This window comes from Ischnura elegans, chromosome 6, assembly GCF_921293095.1.
Source record: "Ischnura elegans chromosome 6, ioIscEleg1.1, whole genome shotgun sequence".
NCBI classification, from domain to species: domain Eukaryota; kingdom Metazoa; phylum Arthropoda; class Insecta; order Odonata; family Coenagrionidae; genus Ischnura; species Ischnura elegans.
This window is the reverse complement of record NC_060251.1, coordinates 61,704,771-61,730,846: the sequence shown is the minus strand read 5'-3', so window position 1 is coordinate 61,730,846 and position 26,076 is coordinate 61,704,771. Positions and strand designations below refer to the sequence as shown.

At 36.6% G+C, this 26,076-nt stretch overlaps 1 protein-coding gene across 1 annotated transcript in view; it reads left to right on the top strand.

Annotated features, from left to right (window-relative positions):
- LOC124160835 (MFS-type transporter SLC18B1-like) overlaps window positions 1-24,740 on the top strand; it is an 83,559-nt gene extending 58,819 nt beyond the window's left edge. Inside the window, exons 3-12 of the mRNA XM_046536925.1 lie at window positions 15,780-15,875; window positions 16,042-16,115; window positions 17,320-17,467; window positions 18,698-18,766; window positions 18,883-19,006; window positions 19,683-19,798; window positions 20,657-20,847; window positions 22,231-22,326; window positions 22,933-23,101; window positions 23,888-24,740. Of these exons, the coding sequence (XP_046392881.1) occupies window positions 15,780-15,875; window positions 16,042-16,115; window positions 17,320-17,467; window positions 18,698-18,766; window positions 18,883-19,006; window positions 19,683-19,798; window positions 20,657-20,847; window positions 22,231-22,326; window positions 22,933-23,101; window positions 23,888-24,106 (1,302 nt within the window). The 3' untranslated portion in view covers window positions 24,107-24,740. The remainder of the gene's footprint in view (window positions 1-15,779; window positions 15,876-16,041; window positions 16,116-17,319; window positions 17,468-18,697; window positions 18,767-18,882; window positions 19,007-19,682; window positions 19,799-20,656; window positions 20,848-22,230; window positions 22,327-22,932; window positions 23,102-23,887) is intronic.
- The last annotated feature ends 1,336 nt before the right edge of the window (window positions 24,741-26,076 follow it).

The following is a 26,076-nucleotide window of genomic DNA, read 5'->3' as shown; positions in this document are numbered from 1 at the left end:
ATATGAAGTAGAAAACTTTAAACATATCTTTGCATAATCGAGGAATGCTTAAGCATTCATGAAAATTTGACGGAATTCTTGATTCATTTTTTATGAAGGACTTAAAATTTATAAAGATTGATAACAAATCCCGGGCGAATGATTATTTTTCCCAGTGGATTATTCGCACAATTTGTTAATTGCGGGTGACTGCTTAAAGTTATCACCGTGGCTAGTCCCAGTATAGTTTGAAAATTTACGAATTAACGTTGGTTTATTGCTGAAAAGAGATTAAGAAACCCTATTTTAGACAATTTCATTTTATTTGAGCCCAGTGGGTAAAATTTTTCTACTAAAAATTATCGCTCTTTCCTTTTTAATTAAACAATTCCGTGTCCGCGGAACCTTTATCGGTTTCTCGATCGAAATTTAAACAGAAATTTAAACAAACTCATCTTTATCATTTCAAATTTTGTCTTTGATATGAATGAAATCTATCTGCATTCTAACTGGTAAGTACATTAGTAAACAATGTAGCAGTCGTAAAGCAGAGAAGTGGTTTCTCGAATCACAGACATAAAATTCATGTTTTAATGGTAATTGCTTGAGAGCTGAGGTTCAAAAGAATGGAATGTTGGGATTACGATTCCAGAACAGGTTCTTAGGGACGAAATTCAGTCGCGGTTCATTGAAAAGAAGGCAGAATTAATTGTATGTCCTGCATGGAATGAAATCGTGAAAATTGGCCTGGTAAACGTGGGATGTGAAAACGAAGTTAGCGAAATAGGATTTCACAGATGTAATTTTGCTGTCAGAAACACTGAAAAAGAGGAAGAATATTTCGAGCAAACCCTTATAAAAGAACTCTCATATGCCAGCTGTCCTTTTGAATTTCAATCTCATAGAAATTACTGAGTACATATATTACTTGCATCATCGAGCAATGTTAGCATGATTTTAGAGATTCAACAGGATGCATGACTCATTTACAGAGAGGACTCAAATTTAAAATTTTTTACAAAATTAAAAATTGTACCATCCCTCTATTACTTTCAATTAAAATTTGGCAAATAATAAGTTGCTCAACGTATACATTCACAATTTTAAAAATTGTTATAATAAAAATGTGGGCTTGAAAAACATAGTAGCTTTAACTACAGTATGTATGTTGTACGTTAAAATTATATATTTCCCAAAAGGGAAGATCAATAGTCATGGTGTAAGGTGATCAAAGCTTTTTCCGTTTTTCTCATATATTTACAAAACGGGCGGGCGAAAGTTTTCCTTTTGAAAACTCTCCTTTTTACATTTATAATTTTAGGGTTAATGCAAGCTCAGGTAAAGGTATGGGATGGAAGATAAAGGAGATGAAATTTTGAGTATGGTATCAGGGATGCTAATAGATTTGAAGCGAGATATGAAGTCAAAAGTGGGATTTCCAAACGTTGAGGCGGAATGGTTATAAAGGGCCTCGTCAGTACTTCTTGATGATATACAATGTATGTATGTATATATAGCACTCCGTTTAAATATCCATTATTTATATCAACTTAAATGAAAAATAGCGTTTTTGGTGATTCATGTAATTCAGTTCCTTATCAGTAGATGTATAAGTGTGGAACATCTAAAAATGGGCATTTATCACATGGGACGTCTTTTCGCAATCTAAAGTATGCGCGCCGTATTTATGCGCAGTCAAAACTGTGCCGTGCACAGCGGGGTATTGTCAGAACACATGCGAGAATGCATGGATGCGAGACGGCAAAATAGCCCCTGCTTTAATTCCGCGCTCGCATTCTCGCAGTTCCAAAAATACTTTCTGTGCTAGCCTGCACAACGACGTGCCCCTTTTTTAAACGGCCTTAAGAACAACATGGGCACTATACATGAATCCTTTACGATATAGTTATATCTAAAAATAAATGGGTGGCGTTAAAAATCCTTTTTATTTCCACGTTCTGACCCATTTATACCTTCGTCACTCGAAGTATCATCCCTAAATTTACGCGGAAATCTCCTGTTGGGGCATGGACGATGCATAGTCATAGCAGGCAGGATTGAATAAAAAAATATTTTCATGGCAAACCCTGCAAAGTACTCACGGTTAAAGCCATTTCTTCTTCCCCCACCTTCCTAGTAAAAAGTATCTGAATCCCTGCTAAACATAAGAGAATGTTTCATGGGATATCGTGGGATAATACAAACATATTCAAGCAAATTAGAGTCATTATGCTCCTTTCATAAAGTTCAAAGTTTTGCAACAATGAGTAATTAGGCAAAAAAACTGTATAGGTAAGTGCATCACAACCAATACAGAATACATTGATTTTGACAGAATGATTATTGCCTTATTGCGTAAGTAGTACGTGATAGAGGATATGTTAACGATGGTTTAACATACTCCGTTGAGTATTTTTTTTTAGATTTAATATTCGTTTATATGAAAAGAGGCATGAGACACTCAAACCATATGTACGTACTTGTTGTAAAGTGATTTTCATTTCTTTTATAGATTTTATCTTTCAAATAATTTTTGAGGTATTCACCTTTTATCTTATTCTTCAAAATGGTAGCTATTTTTTCCGCTGCGATTAGTTCTTGAATTGAGGTATTAGTGTAATGCTCTTGAAATGAGGCGTTTGCTCGATAATTTATAACCTTCTCTTCAAGTATGTCGCACTCTTAATTCCACCATTGCTTAAGAATTTCCTTCCAAGCTCTCAAGTTTTTTTTATAAGATGTTATCACCAGTATTATTTTAGGCTCCCAGACCAGTAGTCAAGTTAATGACATAATTTATCCAAATTCAGTACCGAAAGATTTCTAAGGAATTTTCTCGGTGAATTTTTATTTCTTCATCAAAAAGTTTGCATCATCCCACAGAGAGGCAAGAGATATCTTTCCATAAATATTCTAAGAAGGGGAAGATCGGTATGGAGCGATGAATCGTTGAATTGGTTTGATAATGTTCTAACTGGTAATATAGGGAAAAATATTGCGAGGAATGTAACTTGTGGTATCATTCCTACTCGGAATATGATCAGTTATCGGTGACACCATCGTTCCATAATTATCATGTTTCAATTCTGTGGCTGCTGTGGAATATTTCTAAAGAAATTATTTTCCGTTGAGTTGTTGACGAAGGGTATTTTCCCAATAGATTATGAGATACAACCTTGTGTGCACTTTGTATCTGTCTTCGGCTCGGTCTTCTTATGCCTGATCTTCATAAACCGACGGATGGAGTACTTTTTCGTACTATATTTCATTTACTGAGAACCATGAGGGATGAGGAAACCATGATGTCAACTTGTTGGTTAAATTCTCATCGGTCGGCTAAAGAGGAAATAGAAACTTGTGGTTAAGTGCTTGGCTTTGATAACTTAATATATTCAGGTCATGCTACCTACTGAGTGAATTTACGACTTTCAACACCCTCTTTCAGGTTCATAACGATATGTAATGCTTGGCAGTGAAATATAAAGGGAGTTATATGACCAGCACTTCCCATAAAATGGTTCCATTTTTTCTTTCACGAATACATAATTATCCTAAATATACATGCTAAAACTTAGACTTTTTCCTCATAATTTAATCAAATCCACATAATATGTATCCATTTAAAAAATCCTTGCCATGAATAAAGTGGATTTCTGCGTAATTTTGTAAAATTTGTGTACAAATATTACTTAAAATTAACGGTCGTAAATCCACACAATTTTTTTTCTCGCACGGTTTCATGATATTGAGAGTGGCGCACGATCGCTGAAGCGTGAGCGTATTTAGATAATATCTAGGTGGGCATAAACGACAAGATTTTTGATCATAAATTTGCCATTAATCTATGCCGCACGCTCCTGGGTTGGCTTGATGTTTGGATTTTTGATTGGTAACCTCTGACGTTGAAATCGTTCCCATTTGGAAAATATTCATTTATTGAAGTACGATTACAAATAGACGCTTTAGAAATGGTGAACGTCTTTTCATTATTTCGGGTTCTGCTGCATTTTTTATCATAAAAATGGCAAGGCGAAAACCGAGTGCCGGAAAAGTCATGAAGAATTTAACTTTCACTTTTTTTAAACTCATGAATGCCTGCCTCGCGTCTGTCTTCCTAGCGAAACACTTCGAAAAGAAATAAAAACTCCGACTCAAGTTTTCTTGTCAACCTATGTCGTAGAATGGAAAGAGCCCGCAGTGTCAATGACTGAGTTAAAGTTATGGTAATACAATAGTAAAAACGATAATTATGTCTGTAATGTCCACAGGTTCTTCCAATTACGATCATTTTTATTATTATTACTAGCTGACCCGGCGAACTTCGTACCGCCTAACAATCAATGAACTTACAGTTTACTTACACCATTTATAAATCAAGAGCGGTTGTATCGTTTTTAATCATGTTTAATTTATTATAATAAAATAAGGATACAAATTCAATAAAACTACGCAAATGAGTACCAAAATTGCTCGTCAGAAAGACATTTTCTTTATTGAATCTACATAGGGTGGATCGGAGCACGTTTACGCGGAATTTTTCAACAAATTTTCTTACGTTTTAGCTTAAGATATTTTGGGCATTGTGGTTTAATAAAGCAGTTCATGAAATAAAAATTATACGCATTCAGTTGTTGGCTATTTGCGTTATTTGCTGTAAAAAAAAATGTTTTTAGGTCCAAGTCTGTTGCATACACTTGGCCCATTCAGGGGGGAGGTTGACACAACCCCAGACCCACGCTTGACTGATGCTCAAAATCGTGCAAGAAAAGCCCCTATGAGGCAGCATTCGCATTAAATGACTTAAGGCGCGCCAGTTTTAGTATCTCTGTTTGGAAAAAAAATGCACTGCGTAAACGTACTGCATGCGTAAACGCACCACGGTGAGCCCTACACACTCGGGTTTAATGTCTTGCGTCAAGCACCTTCTGATAAACAACAGTTTTTGTTTTGTTATCAGCCGCAAGATGAAGCAGATGAAGCTAAATAAATATAGTGAAGCAAAGCAGTGACGCAGCGAGGGGAGGTTTTGGGAGATAAACTCCCCCGCCCCCCAAGAGCTTAGAGAATTTTTTAATGAAAGATTTTGTTATTAATATTAGGGGGACGGATGACAAACAAACAAAACATGTTTAACTATTCACACAGCCTCAAAACCCACTATTTTGAACCATTTATCTTAAAAAATGTCTGAGGGAAGTGCCCCCACACTTCCCGCTTACCTTAGCGAGTTTTCTATACCCTACAGACCCGTGGTATTAGCTGCGCCCAAAAGCCCCTATCCTAGCTACGCACTTGAAGCGAAGGAAGAAATACAGAGGATGGTTTATCGACTCGTAAACATAGCACGTTAAATTGACCATGAGAAAATCATGGGTTTTAATTAGTACATGAGCACAAACAACACAAAAACTGAAACACTGACCATGCGATTTGTTAATCGTTATCACGAATGCAACACGAATTGGAAATTGAATACTTTTAAGCTCAAAAGGGCATATGAGTTGAGATCATGGAATCTACGGAATAAGGACTTCCTCACCTTTGAATTTTCCTTTGAGTAAAGTTGCGTGAATCACATTCATTACCAATTATTTTAATCGCCAAACACGTTCCGTTGGATAGTTATGGTTGGTTTAGGCTTCGAAAGATCATGAACACAGAAACTACATTTTTCTGTAAATCGTGCCTTGGTAAGCCAGGTACGTCCAAGGACTTAAAATATTCCGATAGATAGTTGGTGATTTCGTCTTCATTTGTTACACATTTAAAAGATTCGAATTCATGCAGAGTACGAACTATTTGAATTTACCTCGTTTTAGTCATCCACATCTTCGTTCTTGCTCGCTAAATCAACCATCTTTGATTCTTTTGGTGATCAATCATATTCTGGAACTCTTTGTTGATGAGCTCACTGAAACTAATTTGCAATCATTCCAAGGAAATGAGTTAAAACTACTCGATTCCTCGACAGGAACACGGACATTACCGTTTATCAACAATTGCTTGGAGATTTGTTTACAAACACGGTAGTGAAGTGTCAACTCGAGCTGGGCCACGGCTGGGCTTACAATCAGCTCGAATTAAATTTAAAAAATGTAATTTCAATTTAATTAATATTTAGAATATATTTAGTAATTAAAATGTTATATTGTTACTAAATTCAGTTATTAAAGTGGTAAAAACAAAACAAATTATTTAATTTGTAGTTTTGACCGACTTATCAATTGTTGTGTTACTATAACTCCTAAAAGCATGTCCATAGGAAAGAGATGATTTTTTTTGTGAAATTATCCTTTTTTTAATGGCCTATATGTTAACCCCGCTTGAGACGAATCCAAAGAACCAAATCTCATTGAAATCGGTGCAGCCGTTCTCGAGTTATAAGTGTTCTAACTAACACGATTTTCGACTTTCTTTTATATATATAGAGAATAGATTATTGCATAAGTTACAATTTGGCAACTGACCAGGTGGTAAAATGTATTTACAAAAAAGAAAAACACAACATCCCCACAAAGTCACATATCAACTAGACAGTTGTACAAATTTTAAAATTTAATTAAAATTTCTAAAAAAATTAATACTTTTTCAGCTTTTTCTTAAATATTTTTACATTACTAGGAAAGGGCTCAAATAACTCTGCAGGCAATCTGTTACAATCTTCAATTGTTTTATTCAGGTATGAAAATTTTTTAACATTGGTCCTCTGCGCCCGGCATTTGAATGTATGTAATTGGACAACTTTACATGTACACTGTAATTGGACAGCTTTATGTAATTGGACAAAACATTTAAAAACACCCATGACCCGGCGGGACTTGAACCCAAGGCCATGCCTTGATATGCGAGGATTTAACTCATTATTAGCCAATGTTGGTTCTAAGTTACATAAAAATTTATACATTTTCAGCTCTATTCAGGAAATATTTAAACTACGTGTTCTTTTGTGCTATAAAGCTTAATGGTGAAATATGTAGCTGCCACAATAATAGGGTAGTTTCCTTCATCAAAGAAAACGAAAGGCATTGATTGCGATTCGTTACCCACCACTAGTGTATCCATAATATACAAATTATTTCGTTTTAGAAATACCGGTTTAAACGAAAGGCAATGGTCCATTTTTATCCTTATTTGAAAAGGGCCAGATTGGCGCCCATGCGATGCCACTCCACGTGACGTCACAGGGACCTAGTTTCTATACGAGAAGATAGGAGTTATACATCGTCTGAGGTTACCAATGCATGCATGAGGCGCAGAGCTCAGGGAAACATGTGTTAATAATCACTTATTAAAACTGGCTAAGGTCGGAAAGTTTTCCTCGTTTGATAAGGTATTAATAATCCTTATGTAAGCCAAGCGCTACCAGCCAACATGGTACTCAGCTACCCGCTAGCAGCCTGCGTCGTATCAGCGCTAAGCCTCGCCTCAAGGTCACCTCACAGGGCGGCAGCGGGAACCAGAAATACGTCACACGGAGAGATTTCCCGGCATTCATACTTACGGGTCGCGTTTTCGCGCGCTTGAAAATTTTCACTTTTCATTTAATAGCGAAAAATAGATGTAGCCATTTAAAAATCTAAAAGCGTGAAATACGTACTCCAGGAGTAATAATCTTTCGATTTAGGCAATAAAAAGTAATAGGAAACCACCCTATTATGATTTAGTGGAAAATGTTTACATTTTTTTAAAAGAGAAGTTTCGAAATTTAATTTCTCTCTGAAGCAGCTCTGGGTTGGAAAGCGTTAACGCCGCCGCCACCGAGGGCGGCTAAAATAGTGGTTGTAGCTAAAATAGTAGTAGTTGCAGTTGTATTTTTTGAGGGTACGTGGAGAAACAAAATAACTGAGTTAAAGCAGCGGTACTTCAATTGTAGTAGTAGTAGCAGTATTTTTTGAGGCTTCGTCGATGGCTAAGGTCATATGAATAACGTCATAAGGTCAATAGCGTCAATAGCTAAAGGCAATGATCAGTGGTCACTGGAGTGCCCCGTTTTGCCAATTTTTTTTAAAGAGCGAATCGTAATACTCGACTTTTGCGTACCCGTATTGGTATTACATATATGATTTTGTTTCCAAATCGGTTAATACCTTCTGTCCGCCATTTTGTCTCAAAATTTCGAAATGTTTAACGAAAAATATTAGAAATTTAAATAATTTGAATTTGGTTTGAGTGAGCGGTCATTTTCTACAATAAAGTATAAATTTGGGCTTTAACTGATATTTTTGACAAATTTAGGCAGTGGTCACTGGTCACCCCACGTCCTAATGGTGTCATTTTTATTTTTATTTCACCCGCCATCTTATCTGTATCTACTTATCGGTAGGGATGAGATTCGCGGAAGAAAGCTGCAAGAATGGTTTTCATGACTCTCCTACTCAAGAAATGTTGGTTACGAATCTCGTCAGTGGAGAGAACATTTCATTTAGATCACTATCACTGTTTGGGGCTCAATTTCAAACGCTTTCTCATCAGGTGGAGCATTTTCGGAATTCCAGTGTGTCAGTGCGGACTAGTTTTTACCCCGCTGTCGCTATTCGCCGATTACCGCATTATTATTAGCTATTACTATTCTCATCAACTCGCTGCCGGACAGTGTCACCATCGCTGTTTTTGTCTATTGGAAGTCTCCTCTCATAAGATTGTCCTCATCTCCGCATACAGATTTGTATGACAAACGGCTACAATGCTACACTACAGCGGGTTCTTCATTATATCACAGCGCTACAAGCTTATTCATTAAACCTACGATACACGATAAAATATTAAAAAATAATGATGAATGTTGAAAGTGTTTGAGTCAGAAATGAATTAGCAGCGATGGTTTATATAGCAATTGTTAATACGAAATTTCATGTTTTCCTGGGCATAATTTGATTCTTGGGGGGTTAATTTCCTGAGCTGACCCGGCCAACCTACTGCACTGAGTTTCCTCACAATTACTATGTAATAACCGTTTTTCGATTATTAAGGCCTGTTTACACGATACATTAACACGTACAAGTCATTATAATTTTGTTTTTTTTCCCGGCGAACAATTGCAGTGAATTTTTCTCGGGTTTCACACCGGGTCAGGTCCTCCATTTCTCCTTCCAACGTTTCGATGGACAACTCGCCCATCGTCTTCAGGGATTCAGGAATCCAATTGGTTCCTTGTATTGTATTCCTGAATCCCTGAAGACGATGGGCGAGTTGTCCATCGAAACGTTGGAAGGAGAAATGGAGGACCTGACCCGGTGTGAAACCCGAGAAAACTTCACTGCGTACAAGTCAATGTCTGTTTGCTTGAATGATTTCTGTGGACCGGAACGGAACATGTACGAATGCATGAACCAAATTAGAACAGGTTCTATTTTCTGTGCATGCATTCGCACAAGTTGGGTGGTTACACAGCGCATTTTGGCGTTCATTCTCGCGTACACACATTTAGACATCCATCCGTAAGTGTTAATGTATCGTGTAACCAGGCGTTTACATTGGTATAAACCTATGGTAACATGACAGCTGCGCTTGTAGTGGGGAACTTACTAATATACTATTCTGTCCGTCGGAGAGGACGTTAAGCAGCACTCACTGCGGTTTGGCGTTTTTTTCTTTCATCATTTATTCAAGGTCCTTTTTCTCAGTACTTTGGAGGACAATACAAATACTTTGGACCGTATTGCTAAAATTAGTAGATGATAATATTTCATAAACAGGGATCTACTTTGAATTTCGCTACATTCCTTTTCATACTCCCTCTAAATTTCTAGGACTCGAGAGCTGATTTCATTTACATCAACTTTTAAATCGACACTTCATTTCTTGGGTGTTTGGCAGCGTGTGAGTTTCCAACGATAACAAGCGATATGCGCTTCATTGCCTCATTCACCAATAGGTACATAATGTTAAGGACGTTTTACAGGGGGCACGTCATTGCGCCATCGTATGTACGAAGGCGAAGTCAAAATTGCGTCGTGTAAAGCGGTGAATTGCTAGAACGCATGCGAGAATGCATGGATGCGAGAGGGCAAAATAGAGCCTGCTCCAATGCCGAGCTCGCATTCTCGCAATTTCAAAAATGTTTTCAGCGCTAGCCTACGCGATGAATGGCCTCGGGTAAAATGGCCTTTATGTTTCAACTAAAATTTAAGGGTTATGAATTATTCATACGTTTCCCAATGCAATTAATAAATATAAATTTTGATATATTTCTCGTTTTTCGCATGATAATTTATTCAAACGAAGCCGCTTTGTCTCTATCTCAAATATGTGATAATATCCCGGAGCAGTTAGTTTTATTTGGTTGACTGGAAATCCTTGGCGTTACGCAAAGAAGGGGGGGAATTTGTGACGAGGAGCTTGAACTCATTACAAAAGTTGAAGATCGATTTGTTTCAGTCCCCTAAATATATCCAGTTGGGTCTCTTATTTATGAAACCAACATTCCCCCATCCAACGGATAAGGGTCGTGTGAGGACAGAGCCTCTTTACCGCCTGTTTGAAGCTGTTTTTCATCTTTAGAACTCCTGTCGAAACTGCCTGCGAAGAGTTGTTCTCGCACGAGAATACTTGTCGGTCCGCATTCCTTTTGAGAATCTTAAAACGGATAGCGCCAAATTTGGCCCTGGATGTCGGAGTTACGTAACTATTGGGTGTGTGCTAATGTGTACCATAGGTACGTTTTCCCAAATCTGTTTCTATGATTTGATCTACGATTGGAAAACAAATAACATTCATTCCTTTTTTGAGGTTGTGCTAGTTTAACGTTTGGGTTAGTTACTTTTTTGAATAGGCTATTACATACAGAGGAATGATGAGAAAGCTATAAGAATAAGAAAAAGGAAATAAAACCTTTTCTGGCAATTTGTTCGGTAGGCAAGCAGTTTTTAATTAAATTCGTGCTTGGGGAGCTCGCGAAATAAAAGGCATCATTAACATTTAGTCGTTACTTAAAATTGCTATAATTGATTGATTATCTCTTTTACTTTGTCATCAAACCTTTGGATTTTTGTCCTCTCAAGGTCAAATTGGCTGTTTCCGGCGATACTTTGTGGAATTGCTGAACATTTTGAATGAATAAATAAAGCTTAGTTTTTCCACAGAATTTTTATTTAAAAAAAGACAATGGTTTCGATGGTTAACGATAGAAGATAACGTTGAAACCATGATCGTGCTTTAATAAAAATTTTGTGGAAAAACAGTTTTAATTTATACATTAAAAAAATTCTCAAAGTCAAAAGCGTAAGGCGTCGCCGGCTTCGGTGGCGATTGGTTAGGGTAAAGTCTCTGCCTGCTATTCAATGTGTCACGGGTTCGAATCCCGCCTGGGTAGATTTTCTCCCATCCAGGGTATGGATGTATGTACGCGTCCATCAACTCAATAGTGTGGTTTCCTATTATTTTTTTATTGCCTAAATCGAAAGATTATTACTCCTGGGGTACGTATTTCACGCTTTTAGATTTTTAAATGACGATATCTATTTTTCGCGATTAAATGAAAAGTGAAAATTTTCAAGTACGCGAAAACGCGACGGCTAAGTGTGAATGCTGGGAAAACTCCGTGTGACGTCGTTCTGGTTCCCGCTGCCGCAAGTGAGATGACCTTGGAGCGAGGCTTTGAGCGCTGATATGACACAGGATGCTTAGAGTACCCTACTAGCTGGTAGCGCTTGGCTTAAATAAGGATTATTAATACCTTATCAAACAAAGGAAACTTTCCGAACTTAGGCAGTTTTAATAGGTGGTTATTGAGACATGTTTCCCTGAGCTCTGTGCCTCATGCATGCATTGATAATCTCAGACGATGTAAAACTCCGGACTACTCGTATAGAAACAAGGTCACTGTGATGTCACGTGGAGTGGCATCGCATAGGCGCCAATCTGGCCTTTTTTCAAATGAGGATAAAACTGACCATTGCCATTCATCTAATCCGGTATTTCTAAAACGAAATAATTTGTATATTATGAATACACTAATGGTGGGTAACGAATCGCAATCAATGCCTTTCGTTTTCTTTGATGAAGGAAACTACCCTATTGTAAGAAAGGAACGAGTACTTCTAAATTCGGATGATAAATAAAGACAAAAGTATCATGATTATAATGGCGTGGGCCGCTGAAGTTTGTTTAGCTTACATGTTCCTCTTTTCTTGACGTAGAAGAAATTCTAATGCATATTACTCCAAGCTCGTTTCTACTGGCTCGGCACTTTTCGTCTCAAAGTCAAACTCAAACTTTTACCGATGTAATATTATTGTGCCCGCAGAGATATTGCAAAACAGCCATCGGCAGAGTTGACTCGACCAGGAAAAACGGGGCGAAAATGTCTTCTCAAACTAGTAAAATCGTGGCGACCTGTTATAGCGTTAGGTGACAGCATCAACCACCAGCTTCTTTTACTTTTAACCTTTATATCCTGGAATAAAATGCCAGATAAAGCGTACGAACACTTCCAAACTTCTCGCCCAGCTGTCATCTCATAATTACATCTATAAGTACATCCACGTAATACCCTGCGAGCCACCTCTGGGTGTTTGGCAGGGGGTGATCAATCACCAGTATGTAAGAGAAAAAAGTATGAATAAAAGAGTATGTGAAAAAATGCTTTTAAAAATAGTAATAAATTTCAGAAACATACATGAAGGAATACATAAGCTAGTGGGCTACTATACAATTCAGTCAACCTATTCGTAAATCCTAACGCTGCCGTTATATTCTCTTATCGATCGAGGAAAAAACCACATTCTGAATCTATGCTGAATCTCAATCTGATATATATGCTCATCTAGTTGTATTTACTTCATCGACTGAAAGCCAAGAAGTAATGACTATCCACGCTAGAGTTCCTTTAAATTGGTTTTGAAAATCCGCTTTTTCATATCGACTCTAGTGGCGTTACCATTGTCGGTCGACAAAAAATGATAATTGGTGCTCGAATAATCATTCCGTTTTGACAAAAGCTGATATTATGCTCGTTATATGGCAAGCATTGTGTTAAAATAAAATTTTAGTTCGTTACCGAAATCTTTTTTTAAGTTGAATGATTTCAATTTTTGCAAATAAATGCTGAAATTTAATTCAAGTCATGTTAGTTAAACGGAAATATCGCTACAGCGAGCTGAATTTCCTGGAAAAAAATTATTTAGCTAAAATTATAAGGATTCAATAATCTACGTATTTTCTACTCTAATTTTGATTTGTTACCACGATGAATGTCGTCTACGATACCCAAACATTTTTTAATAACATTCCCGATAAGTATTTGTTTTGAGTCGTGCAGTCCTATAAACTTACGTGTATCCTATAGTCGCGGCACATTGTGGTCGCAAAAAAAGTATTATGCTATTTTTTAAGTGTCACACTAAGTGGCAAGTTCTTTTCGGGAAATGCTGCGTTGCTAACATTTTCTGCTCGACGTTTCACTCCTCATACTGGGAGAGTTTTCAAGAGAATGAGAGGGAAACTTTTTCGTCCTTATCTTATACACTATAGTCTGTATACCATTGGGTGGAGCCGGGGCCCGCCAGCTACCTGAGTCTGTCCGCGAGTCGCAAGCGACGGGAGAGGAAAGGACCGACTCAGGCAGCTGGCGGGCCCGTGCGCCACCCAACGGTATACAGACTTTACGTCTGTAAACCGTAGGGTGGTGCACGCGATTGTGTTACATTACTAATTGACATTAACTAAATCCGTCGTGTTTAGACTCTTTTTGTCATGAAATCACAAGTAGAAATCATAACTGTAATAAAAAAATTCAAATTACGCTTACCTTCAGGTGACAATTTTTCGGAGTGGAGTGCGATTCGTGACTCACTAAAGCACACGCGGTTGACAAGACCACGCCTATTGTATGCCGGACGGAGGGTACGCGGCTACAAGTGTAGTGTTGGGCTCTCGAGAGGTACCTTTAATCTCTTACCCACCTTCCGTGTTCGGACAGACTATACCTCCGAGCGTAAGTGTACCTACTCCGTGTGTAAGGGCGCGCGTGCGTAAGGACGCAAAACTCCCGCTCGAATAGTAATCTTAAGGTGACGGATTACACGTTCACAATCCATGCTATCGTCTTAAAATTTGCAGTGTATAAAGTGAGTTTACGTTACCTCAAATTTAATAATTAAATCTTTTACCTATTTTCTCTGATACAGTTTTAAAATATTTTAGATTCAGTGAAATGTAGAGGAGTTACTATTCTGCTTACTACTGGCTCAAAAAAGGTAGAACGCTGAACTTCAAGCATATGAATGAAATCTCGCCGAAGTTCCATATCGTTTTACTCCTTGTTTGTATGATTAGAACTTTAAAGCATTAAATTGAGTTTAAACTTAAAAATTTAGTTTCTACGGTCGAAAGAGTTAAAAAGAACACGCGAAAAACTAGGAGAACGACAAAACGATCGTCTTCTTCATCTCGCCAAGGGAAAAATATTGAACTGGTACACTTCCTTGCTTTTTTAGTAGAGAGAACGGATTCTCCAAAAAGTTTTTTTAAATTAAATTTTACCCATTCTTTCATTCTTTGATGGCGGAAAGGTAGTTTTCAATTAGTTGTGTTGTTGTTTTTGTTTTTTTTTAGTAGAGAGAACGAATTCTTCAATAGTTTTTTAAAATTAAATTTTACCCATTCTTTGATGGCGGAAAGTTAGTTTTCAATTACCGACGTGTATAAAAGTGCATGGATATCGAAGTTTCGTATGCAATATGTAAAAAGTATTTCCAAGTTTTTCATGCAAGGAAATGTTAATATTGTTCCTCTAAGTTAAAATAAAAAGACGAAAATCGACCCGCGGCAGTGTACACTACCATTTTGGTTCAGCGTTCTACCTATTTTGCGCCGATAATAACCTAAAAATTACAAGATTATAGCATTATGTTAACGCTAGTAACCCGTCACCCTCTCATGCATGAGTTACTAAATTCGAGCGATAACAATTTTTAAATCGAGTTTCTACGTTTAATTGACCATAATATTGAAGTAATGTAGTTGTAAATGAACATTTTTGCCATGTAAAGGCTAAATTTAAACGTCCTCATTATATGAGGTTATTATGCTTGGAACAGGTCATCGTGATTTAATACGCTGTAATTATAAATTAGATCTTTTAGGTAGAAAAAAATTTTCATAACCTCTTTGAGTATTATTACTTATATCTTTTATTGTTTAGTTAGCATTAACGGGGACATTTTTCGGGTTTTTTGTAACTAAATTTTGTTAATAAATAATTATATATGTCATCACGTTCAAGATTTAGCTCAGGAAACCAACTCAGTTACATTTGGTCACATTGTAGCGAGAAAGATTTGGTGTCCTACTATGCGGACACCATGCATGAAATGGTTAATACTGCGCAAAGATTGCTACTTCTCTATAACCAAATCTCTCTTGAAGTGGCGTCGTTTGACCCCTATATTATGGGCTCTCGTACCTGTCTGCTGCTCTTCAAAGTCAGCCTTTCGTTCTCCTGTCCGTCACTATCTCCCCATCATCGCCTCACATCTCAGCACGTACTCCGTCCATCACATTTTGTATTCTCCGCCCACCATTTCATTTGATTACTATAATTTCATCTAAAAGGTAGGGTATAATTGGCCAGACGTGTTAGTCCTTATCTTTCAAAATCACTTGCGGCTACGCTAATGCTTCACAGAAGCGTTGTTTACTCAATAAGTGGTTTTATATCACTCTTGCTAATGGCTCCTTTTGATGAGTCAATTAATTGCGACTTTTTCCGAAATAACTTTTACATTCCCACGTCCTATATAATGTGTATACTTAGTATTTCGACGGTCTTACTAATTTCTCTTTACTTTTTTTATTTATAGGCGGAAGAAAAAGGCGCCTCCTCTACCACTTATGGACTCGTTTTTGGAGTATTTGAAATTGTTTCCTTCCTAAGCAGTCCAATTTTTGGAAAATACGTAAGCACTGCATGAATTTCCTGCATAGTTCTAGGATACAAAACTCGTGAATATGTTTTAGCTGAATACCTGTTGATAATACTTTTTTTTAGTTTGGTAAGTTCGTGTATATTAATTATCTCTTTGAGAAGTTAACGTTGTCCCTCTTCTTGCTCTCTCTATCCAGATAAATGTCTTAGGCGTGAAATTCACTCTCACAGCGGGGATATTGATAGCTGCCGTGTGCTGCATTTTGTTTGGGTGAGTAATCGTTATTTTATGTGGTCAAAAGCTCCTTAGATTAAATCTCTCATCAAAATTAGGATGAGTAAAAATAGCGAGTTGACATTCAAAGTAAAAAAAACTGAAAATATTATTTAATATCAATTGATCACATTGATACGGCATTGATTGCGTTGCGTTGATATGTAAAGCGATCTTCGAAAAAAAACATGCTTCATTCCGCAGGGTTATTGTTGAATGTAAGAAGTATAACTCTTTGAAAAATAATTTACTCAATTCTAACGTATAATCCTGGATTAAGGTGAGAAGGAGGGATAGAAAATAGAAGTTCTAGAATTCTCGAGTGAGTTGAGATAGATAGGTAATAGACAGCATAAAGAAGAGAGGGTAAGGAAGGAATACTGAAAAGAGTAATTGGGATTGAAATGTTGGTTTATTAAGGAAGTGTAAGCGATTAAGAAAACGAGGTTCATGGACTAGATGAAGATTAATAGACCTTATGCTGAACAGAAGAAGGGAATTCAGTTTGGGAAGGGAAATGGACCGGGGAAATTATAAAATTGTCTATGTAAACCTATCTTAATCGGCAATACATCTATAGAAATAAGATCTTCAATGGAACTTAAGCCGCTCAAACCGGTGGATGGAATTCGCCATGAAAAATATTTGGCTTTCTATTATCTCCGATTTACTGATCAGATCATCAAGGCAAATTTCAGAGGGGGTTTACCGTACCGACGGACGAAGACATTAACAACTCGCAATGCTTTTAAGTTTAAGTCGGTCTAGGTACCCTCTTCACTGTTAAGGGGCACCTTAAATAAAGATGTTAAAAAATACATAATTGTGAGATACAGTTGTCGAAAAAGATCTCTTGTAATGTTGAGCACAGCCCCACAGCGTCGATGAAAAAGGCCATTCGTAATTCTGTCACGAAAATACTTCATAGTCTTCCGAAGATGGTGATATCCCAAACGTGTTATAACTACAAATCTATTTCTTATTAGTATATTCTCTTTGGTGTGTTACCGCTCTTATGCAGATCCTTCATGTATTCATTTAACCTGTTCTGAGCATTTTATAATTCTGTAGATGTCATTTTCATTCGTAGCTTCACTTTTTGGCTTGGCTTTATTGTCTCCAGACAACGACTTCAATATCCCGTGCAGTCTAAGCCGGTAGTTTCATACTTAAATGGTTAATATTGTGGCTTTTATTCCAGATTCCTGGACCTGATTGACTCATTGGATGAATTTGTGGGGTTGTCGTTCGCGGTCCGGATAGTAGAGGCCCTCGGCGCCGCAGCCGCTGTCACCGCTACATTTTCCACGACTGCCTCTGTCTTCAAAGATTGCATCGGAACTACCTTTGTGAGAACCTTCTTTCATTATTAATTAGCTGTAAATGGAGTGCTTAAGGTGACGCATCACTTCCTCACGACGGTATGTGATTTGCCTTTATTTCGCGATGAATGTGTCATAAATTACGTTTTAATTGCGAAAAGTAATGGTTTTGTAGAGTGTATATTTGTTAGCATTTGACTCTATGTAAATATCAACAATATACGCATCGGAAAACACGGAGACTAAATTTTACAATTTTTAATGATGAAAAATGTTGGCAAATGTCTAAGCTTTATTCTCTGGAAATGTCACGATTAAGTTTAAGGTACAATTTAAGAGAGTTACATTCATCGCTGATAAGAAAATTCATGAAGGAGTAATGCGTCCCCTTAATTTTTTTGACAAGCTCCGTGAATCGTTTCACAATGCAAGAAAATATTCCATTTTGGAGGACTGGTAGGAACTTCATAAACTGTTTCTATCACATCAGAGAGAATTTGACGCATGGAATGTTACTAACGAGATCTTAAATATGGTTGTAGGAGTATATATGTATTTACGATGAAGAGTCGCGTGGAGATTAGGATCATGGAATGCATTGTCCATAAGATATGATACGATACCTTACGGTAATTTATGAAAATATCTCTATTCTGCTTCAAACCAGCTATGAGGGCTTTCCAAAATTAAATGCCATATATTTTCGTAAAACTCGTTACCATTTTCTACTTTAGAGCGGAAAATCCTGAATACCTTTCCATAAGTTTATTTATTTTATAAAATATCATACTCTTAAATAAGTTTCCATAGTTAATTTATCATCCAATAATGATTTCTAACATTTTTTTCGATGCGTGAACTATCGCCCGTCGTACTATTTCCATTGAAATGTGTTAAATGAATCGTTAGGAAAAATTATGATTTCGTAATAACTTATCTTCCCAAGAGATATTTTTAAACTATCATTGTCTTTTTAAGCACTGATAAATAATTTTGTCTGCAAATAATATCACATCACGTGCTGTTCATTAAAAATAAAATTCGTACGTAAACCGTTTAATAAACGTGATGCCATGCATTTTCATTAATTTTATCCCTTTATCAGACCAGAAACAGTTGTGCTTAGTGTATTATATTTGGTAGCCGTATTCATGGTGCTTAGGTGAGTGTTAGATTATGAAATAGTTTATGACTCAATTCAATATATTGATAGTGTTTCGAATTCATTTTGATTTAAGAATATTGATCATGTTTCAGGCAACTTTAGAGGTCTTCTATGGAGTTGGTTACATCGTGGGGCCAACAATCGGAGGATTGGCTTTCTCAGTGAGTGCATCTCATCAGTTTCGTCTACGAAAATGCATTAAATATTTTTGAGTGAGGCAAAAAAATCAATGCTGCTCAAAATAATATTTTCTTTTAAAATAATTAATTTTTTTCAGCTCGGTGGCTTCAAATTTCCATTCATTTTTACGGGAAGCTTCTTAGTCATAATTACAGTTGCTGTGTATTTTATCCTTCCCAGTCCAGAGTCATCGGTGGAAACCTCCTCAAATGGTAACGATGGTAAGTTCAGATACTGGTTATTTTTGGTTTATGATAAGAATCGTTCTCTATTTTATAAGTTAAAGAAAAACTTTGGAAATGTCATCGGTGCTATGATGAGCATAGCTGAGTGGTAAATGCAATGAATTTAATGAAAAAAATTCACTTTTGGTATTTGAAAACCTTTCCTTAAAATGTAAATTTTGGACATCATTGGAAATATTAGAGCTCATTTATTTAATACTGAAAATGTAGTCTGTATCATATTTATTAACCCTGGAAATAAGTTAGCGAAATTAAGCGGAGATTTAATCAACCAATTATTTTTAGTTTATTGTCAGAAAGATTGTTATAAGGATATTGAATATTGATATGTACCTGAGAGAATTTTCTTCTGCTAGATTCGTAGTTAAGAATTTTATCATTTCAGATTTATTAAGCATTGGCGGTATGTTTTATTTCCTCGATCCTAACAATTAAAAAATGGATTGTTCAATTCCTTAAAATAGAGCTTTAGTATTACTTACATGACACCTATGCACCAATTGAGACGTTTTTTGATATCCAACAATTTATGATACCCAATTCAGTTACTAGCTTGCACTAAACATAAATACCTTCCGTATTTTGTTTCTGTTACTGTCGATTCATTCATTTTCAAATTTATAATTGTGTGCTTTATTTTAACTTTCCATAGCAAATTTGAAGACGTTGCTCTTCATCCCAGCCGTTTTCATGAATATCACAGCTGTTATGATTACATCCTGTACCATGGGATACTATGCTGCCATCTTGGAGCCTCATCTCCGAGAAGTATGTGAATATGTTTAGCTATGTACAAAATGCAAATCAATGTTGACTTAACCTCTTAGCTTCATTACCTGTTTTTTATTCTTGCAAGGCATTTTCTACTCGATTAAAAAGAATTCATTTTGTAGAAAACATCATGGATGATGAAGCTAAATATATGTCACAGCCATTAAATAAATCAATGAAAGATATTCAAATTCTGCAAAGTTACTCCGTGATCACTGAATTTGTTTTCAGTGGAATAGCTACGGTCTGAGTTAGCACATTTTGAAGTAAAAGATGTATCACATACAGTAGTGTAACCTTTAAAATCATTGTTGGTGGTGGTTCTCGGGTATTGCTGTGTAGAACACATTTTCATTCAACGTTTCACTCCTCCTACTGTGAGCGTTATCAAGAGAATGGCTAGCGTTATCTTTAAAATCATTCTTTCTTTTTCTTCGATCTTTTGGAAGTCACGGTTGAGAATACATTTTCTCCTCTTCCCGCATTTATGGTACTTGTCATAAAATACAATCGCATCAGAGTTATCTGAGATAATTATGCGTTCAAAAGAATTTAACTTGATATTTATAGATTCCCTGGTCTTAAGACAGAGGGTGATTTTATGCATCAAATAAGATGCTAATTTTGCCTTTACGGTAGAGAATGTTTCTTATTTTGATTGTAAGGGGAGAAAAACATTTGGTGTAATCTGAATACCAAAGGTTTATTTTGGAGGTTTCACAACCATATGAATAAAAATGTGCACATTTTAGGTACTGCCGGCGAGCCGCGGCATGCACGAATTTAATTCATCGGCTCTTAAAAATAGTAAATTCCTCATCATTTATTAGCATTGACAATTTTACTCTATTTCAGTTTAATTTAACTCCAGTGGAGGTTGGCTTGATGTTTGTAATCAGTGGAACCATGTATGCTATTCATGCACCTCTCATTGGATGGCTCTGCGACCACGGAATAAAGCCCAAGCATTGCTGTTCTGTGGGATTGGCCTTGATTATTCTCGGTTGCTGTCTAATTGGGCCTGCCCCATTTTTACCGTCGCCCATGTAAGTAGTTATTAGTATGGCTAGTATCTAAATTCTTTCTACACGATATACATGCTCTAGTAATTAGAAGGCGAAATCTATCACTGTCATGTCATTCCCAAGCCCTTCGAATGCGTGCAGTGGCGCAGCGAGGGGGGGGGGGTTTGGGGGATATAACCCCCTCAGAGCTCAGAGAAGCTTTTAAGTTTAATCCATTTTACTTCATTTGATTAATATTATAGAGGATTATAGAGGAGTGTAAGGATTAATAAAATATGTCTCAGAAAGCCATCAAACTCACCATTTTGAACCATTTGTAAACAATTTCCGGGGGAGGGCCCCCGCACCTCCCGCTTATCCTGGCGGGTATACCACAAACCCCAGGTCTAGTTGCGCCTAAAACCCCCCCTAGCCTTAATAATTCCTAGCTGCGCCCCTGAATGCGTGAACGCTGAATATATGAGTGACAGTTGCATTTCTAATTCCATATAATAGTTCACCAGTGCATCTATTCGCGCGGGGTCTTCCGTTTTGTAAAATAGATTTATATTTTTTTAATTTTTGAAAGTTATTGACCCTATATTTGAGATCACATGACACCATTGCTTCTAGTTTTTTTCAGTAAACCTTAAGAACCTATTCTCGTTGAATTAATTAAAATTAAAAACATCAGAATTGATCGACACCTATTTAATGTTGGCGAATTTTTGGCCTTAAAATATACAAAATAGCCTCTCAAAACTTTTTATGTGGTCACTGCCGCTGGCAGACATTTCAACTATTGAAATCAGTCACGTTGTCATTAGGTATCTACCACATATTCACCTCTAAGTCCATATTAAAATACGGGAAAATTACAGGAATTATTTTTTTCCAGTTCAGAAAAATCGTCTTTGTACTCAAACTTGTTGAAAAAATTCCTTTTGACAAAAAAAATGGAGTAGGGGCAGTATAGGTGATTGACTACTTCAATATTTGCTTTGAGCGATTATTGTAACGAGATTGTTTCCTATTTTTTGGTCTGAATTCAGCTGAGAAAATTGTTTGATCTAATGTTAAGTTGTTGGACAAACATCGCTTGAACTCATGAACCTTACTAATATATTTTTTCGCTGAAATTAAATATGTTATTATTCTTCGCTAAAATAAATTAGCGTTATTGGAAAACGGCGCACTGATATAATTGGTGTTTACGTGGGCAGTAAAAATATTCTCTACCCAAAAATATGTAAAAAAATGGTATTTTTTAATAAAAAACTTGAAAGATAACAATACCTATTCTTTAGACTCAATTACACTTGCAAGTAAATGTTAATATTATTTGACACGGCCTATTATTTTTTAATTTGACATAAAACATTATCTCTTTGATTAATAACAGTTATTTTGTTTCGCTCCAAACAGAATCCTGTGGATGTGCATCTTAGGTCTCATGCTGCATGGGTTGGGTGTTGCTTGCGTGCTCGTGTCCTGTTTTATTGACTCGATAAAAACTGCCGTGTAAGTGACTACCGTATTTTATCAAGAATACCCTCTCTTATGAATATTACGACCAGTGCTTAATTTCTAAAATTTGAGGTTCCGGAACGCATACCAACGCATTTAATCCACACGATTTTCAGCTTCAAGTCCCCCCCACCAAAAAGCTTCCGATTTTTTATACTTGTAATAATAGTTACGGTGAGGAATAATGTTTTCCTAATAATTAACCCTATCTAATCCAAAGCTGATTCTGGGAGAAATTAATGCTCAAGACTTCTCATTTAATAAAAAGTGAAAATGCTCTGCTCAATCATAATTATTATGGCAGCTACATATTTCACCATTAAAATTTACAGCACAAAAGAACACGTAGTTTAAATCTTTCCTGAATAGAGCTAGAGAATGTAGGTGAAATTTTTACATGTTTGATGTTACTTGGTTACTTAGAAGCAACATTGGGTTATGATTGGTTAAGATAAATGATGAAATTTTTTGACACGACCCTAAGATCCCTGAAAGGTGTCGGATCGCCGTTCCGGCGCGTTCAGGCCGAAATTAAGCATTGGTTATCACGGAGTTGAAAAACTTCAAAGAAAACTTAAACGAACGCTTCCTTCATTCCAGGCATTATGGATTCAATGATGACCTGAGCACTTATGCCATAGTGTCTGGCCTCTGGGCATCTGCGTTCTCTTTGGGAGCATTCGTGGGCCCGTCGGTTGCTGGAGCATTGATGGACTGGGTCGGATTTCGGCAGGGAACTATATTTATATTGGTCACGCAGTCAATTATGGTAAGTGTCTCACATTCCAAAGGACGTATTAAAGTCATAATCATCCTCTCGGTTAATTTTTTATCTTTGATGAAAGAAACCATGAGTATTATGAGCTCTTATTCATGCTTAAAACCTATCGTTTCAATCTATTATACTTATCTATTTCTATTATTATACTTTCATTAGGGGGGTGAAAACGTATACGCCAAATATTAAGTGAGACTTGTTTCCCCTGTCCTCCCTAACCTATCCCTAAACTAAATGGCTTAAAATTGTATTAAAATACCATATCTAGTGGCGGGGTAAAATCCTCGCCGTCATAACAAGATTTCGCGGGTTAGAGTCCCGCTTGGCTAGGTTTCCCCGATACAGGGCCTGTAGTTGTCGAAGTGCTCCATAAACCCCGATGTAGAAGAGTAATAAGTGCTGTTTTCAGTGGTATGGAAATGAATATAAATAAAATTTCATTGTAATTCACTTTTTCTCTTTGATGAAGAATATAAAATTGGTTAATGCATTATTAAAATAAAAATAAAATTATTTAATTATTTGACACAAGCGAAGGTTAAAAAATGGTCAGTGTACGCAATAATGTACAGCACATATTTTAAATTATCCATAATTTCTCGCGTGGCTGATATACGAGTGCTTCGGTGCATATGGCTTTTCATAAGATGCTCGAATAATCTGAAACCCATTGATACTTGAAACGTTTTAAGTATATATTTTTCAGCGATAGAAACTGCTGCTCTAAATGCACATGAAATGGTGTACTAAATTTTTTATCCTCTTTTGAATTTTCAGCTGATAGCGGTTTTGATTTTCGTCTGTTGTGAGAAAAAACCTGTCGCTCAGTTGAACAAAGAAATTAATGGCATATGTATGGGCAATGGCCATCACATCAAGAGAGCAAAAGAACCTTCTTCATGTATGGCAGAGGCTATATTTTCTCAACCCAGTTCCTGCAGTACCTATGGATCTTTCAATAATTCTGTCAGAATAATTGAAGTAACAGGATCTTGAAGAAAACGTTTTGTGTCTTGAATGCATTGGGTGAAGTGCCATAATAGGATAGTGTGTGGAGTTTCTTGTGAAATAGACCATTCGTTCTTAAGGACTACCTCAATACAAGAAAGAAGACTGAAAAGCAGAAAAATGCAACTCTTCACTTCGCTAATTTTAATGCCCATGTCTCAAGGGTGTTTTAAAATATATTCCAAGTACGCATAGTTAATTTTCTTGATTTTAACTTCTCGACGCATCTTTCACGGTTTATTTTGATATTATTTCTATGCTCTCTTTTGAAAGTTTCATCTTAAATCCTGAAGTCTCTAAATAAAATTTAATTTTTTTCAGTCTTTTACCTCTTTGATTCACATTTGTTATAGAATGATATACAATCATCATTTTTAAGGTTTGTATTAAGGTAACTGTCCCCAACCCAGGGATGTCTGTGATATATTAATCTCTGGTGTGTCAGTGTCTTGGAAATGATTTGTTTTATTATTTCCCAAGTTAGTTTGTTATATGGCTCAATTTTATCAATATTTTTGCACAATATACGTCTTGTCAGGTCCACCGATGTAATTTTTATCTTAACAACTAATTGTGTACATTTTTAGTGAAATGCTGGTCAATTAAAGTTTATAAAATGTTACTAGTTTCTTTTATTTCCTTTGTGTTATATCGTGGCGCTTCAAAGGGAATGCTGCTTAGCCTAATGAAATAACCTTAACAGTCTCGCGATAAAACGTGAATTTGCCACCTGTACACCCGAAATATCTCTCACAATACGCAGATTAATTGTTAGATCATTTAAATTTAATACTTTAAATACTCAGATATTAATTTGAATTCAAATATTAAAAAAATAGTATTCAAAGTCCTTTGAGAATCGTGGAAATGCACTCCATCATGGCCAAATTCTTTAAATACAAAATACAAGTTTTCTCAGTACGGCTTGTATCCGCACAGGAAGCAGCATTTTTTACCAACATGACGCAAATGAATCGCGATATAGTATGAGTAATATAAACTTCCTATTCTTTGTGCATTTTGTTATGATTTTTAACAGTTAGATTTCACACCGGTGCTTTATTTACTTAATTCTTCCGTCAAAAATTCCCGAATCATCATTGAAGTCTACGATGAAGAACATGTACACGTTTTTCCCTTCCTTCTTCAGAATTCGCGGTTGTTGACTGTTCGTTGAACGGTGGCTTATCGTCCCTCCCCTCACCGGTTTGTTAGTCGTAATGCACCCCCTCCGCTCATCCTCTTTTCGTTGAGCAACACGCCAGCCAATGGCAAACAGAACATTGGGAAGGAGGGTGAGTAGTCGTCCGCCAACAGAAACAGTGCCTACAAGTTAAGTTGGGCAACTTATAGGAATACCTCCATGTACGTTATTCTCGCCGTCATGATAAAAGCCTCAAATCTCGCAGGTTTTGCCTCTGGGACGTCAGATTTTTTTATTAAATCGAACATTTTCGATGCCGGCTATTAGTGTCGTATGTTACGTCAGGAGGTATCCTCGTAAATGGTATCGTTAGAATTTGTTTACGTTTTTCCTAGTCTTCTTCAGCATTCGCTGTTATTGACTGTTCATTGAACGGTGGCTTATCGTCCCTCTCCTCAACGGTTGGTTAGTCGTAATGTACCCCCTCCATTATCCTCCTTCTTTGAACACCACCGAAGCCAACGGCAATTAGGGCCTTGGGAGGAAGGGTGAGTAGTCGTCTGCCAACAGCAACTACTCGAGTCAAGTTGGGCAAATTACAAGGATACCTTCTTATATGTTATTCTCGCCGTGGAGATACAACCCTCAAATCTCGCAGTTGTTTGCCTCAGGAACGTCAGTTTTGCTCTCAAATGAACGTTTTCGAAGCTGGCTATTAGTGTCGTATAATATGTCAGGAGGTATCCTCATAAATGGTATCATTAGAATTTGTTTACTTTTTTCCTCGCCTTCTGCAGCTCTAGTGGTTGTTGAC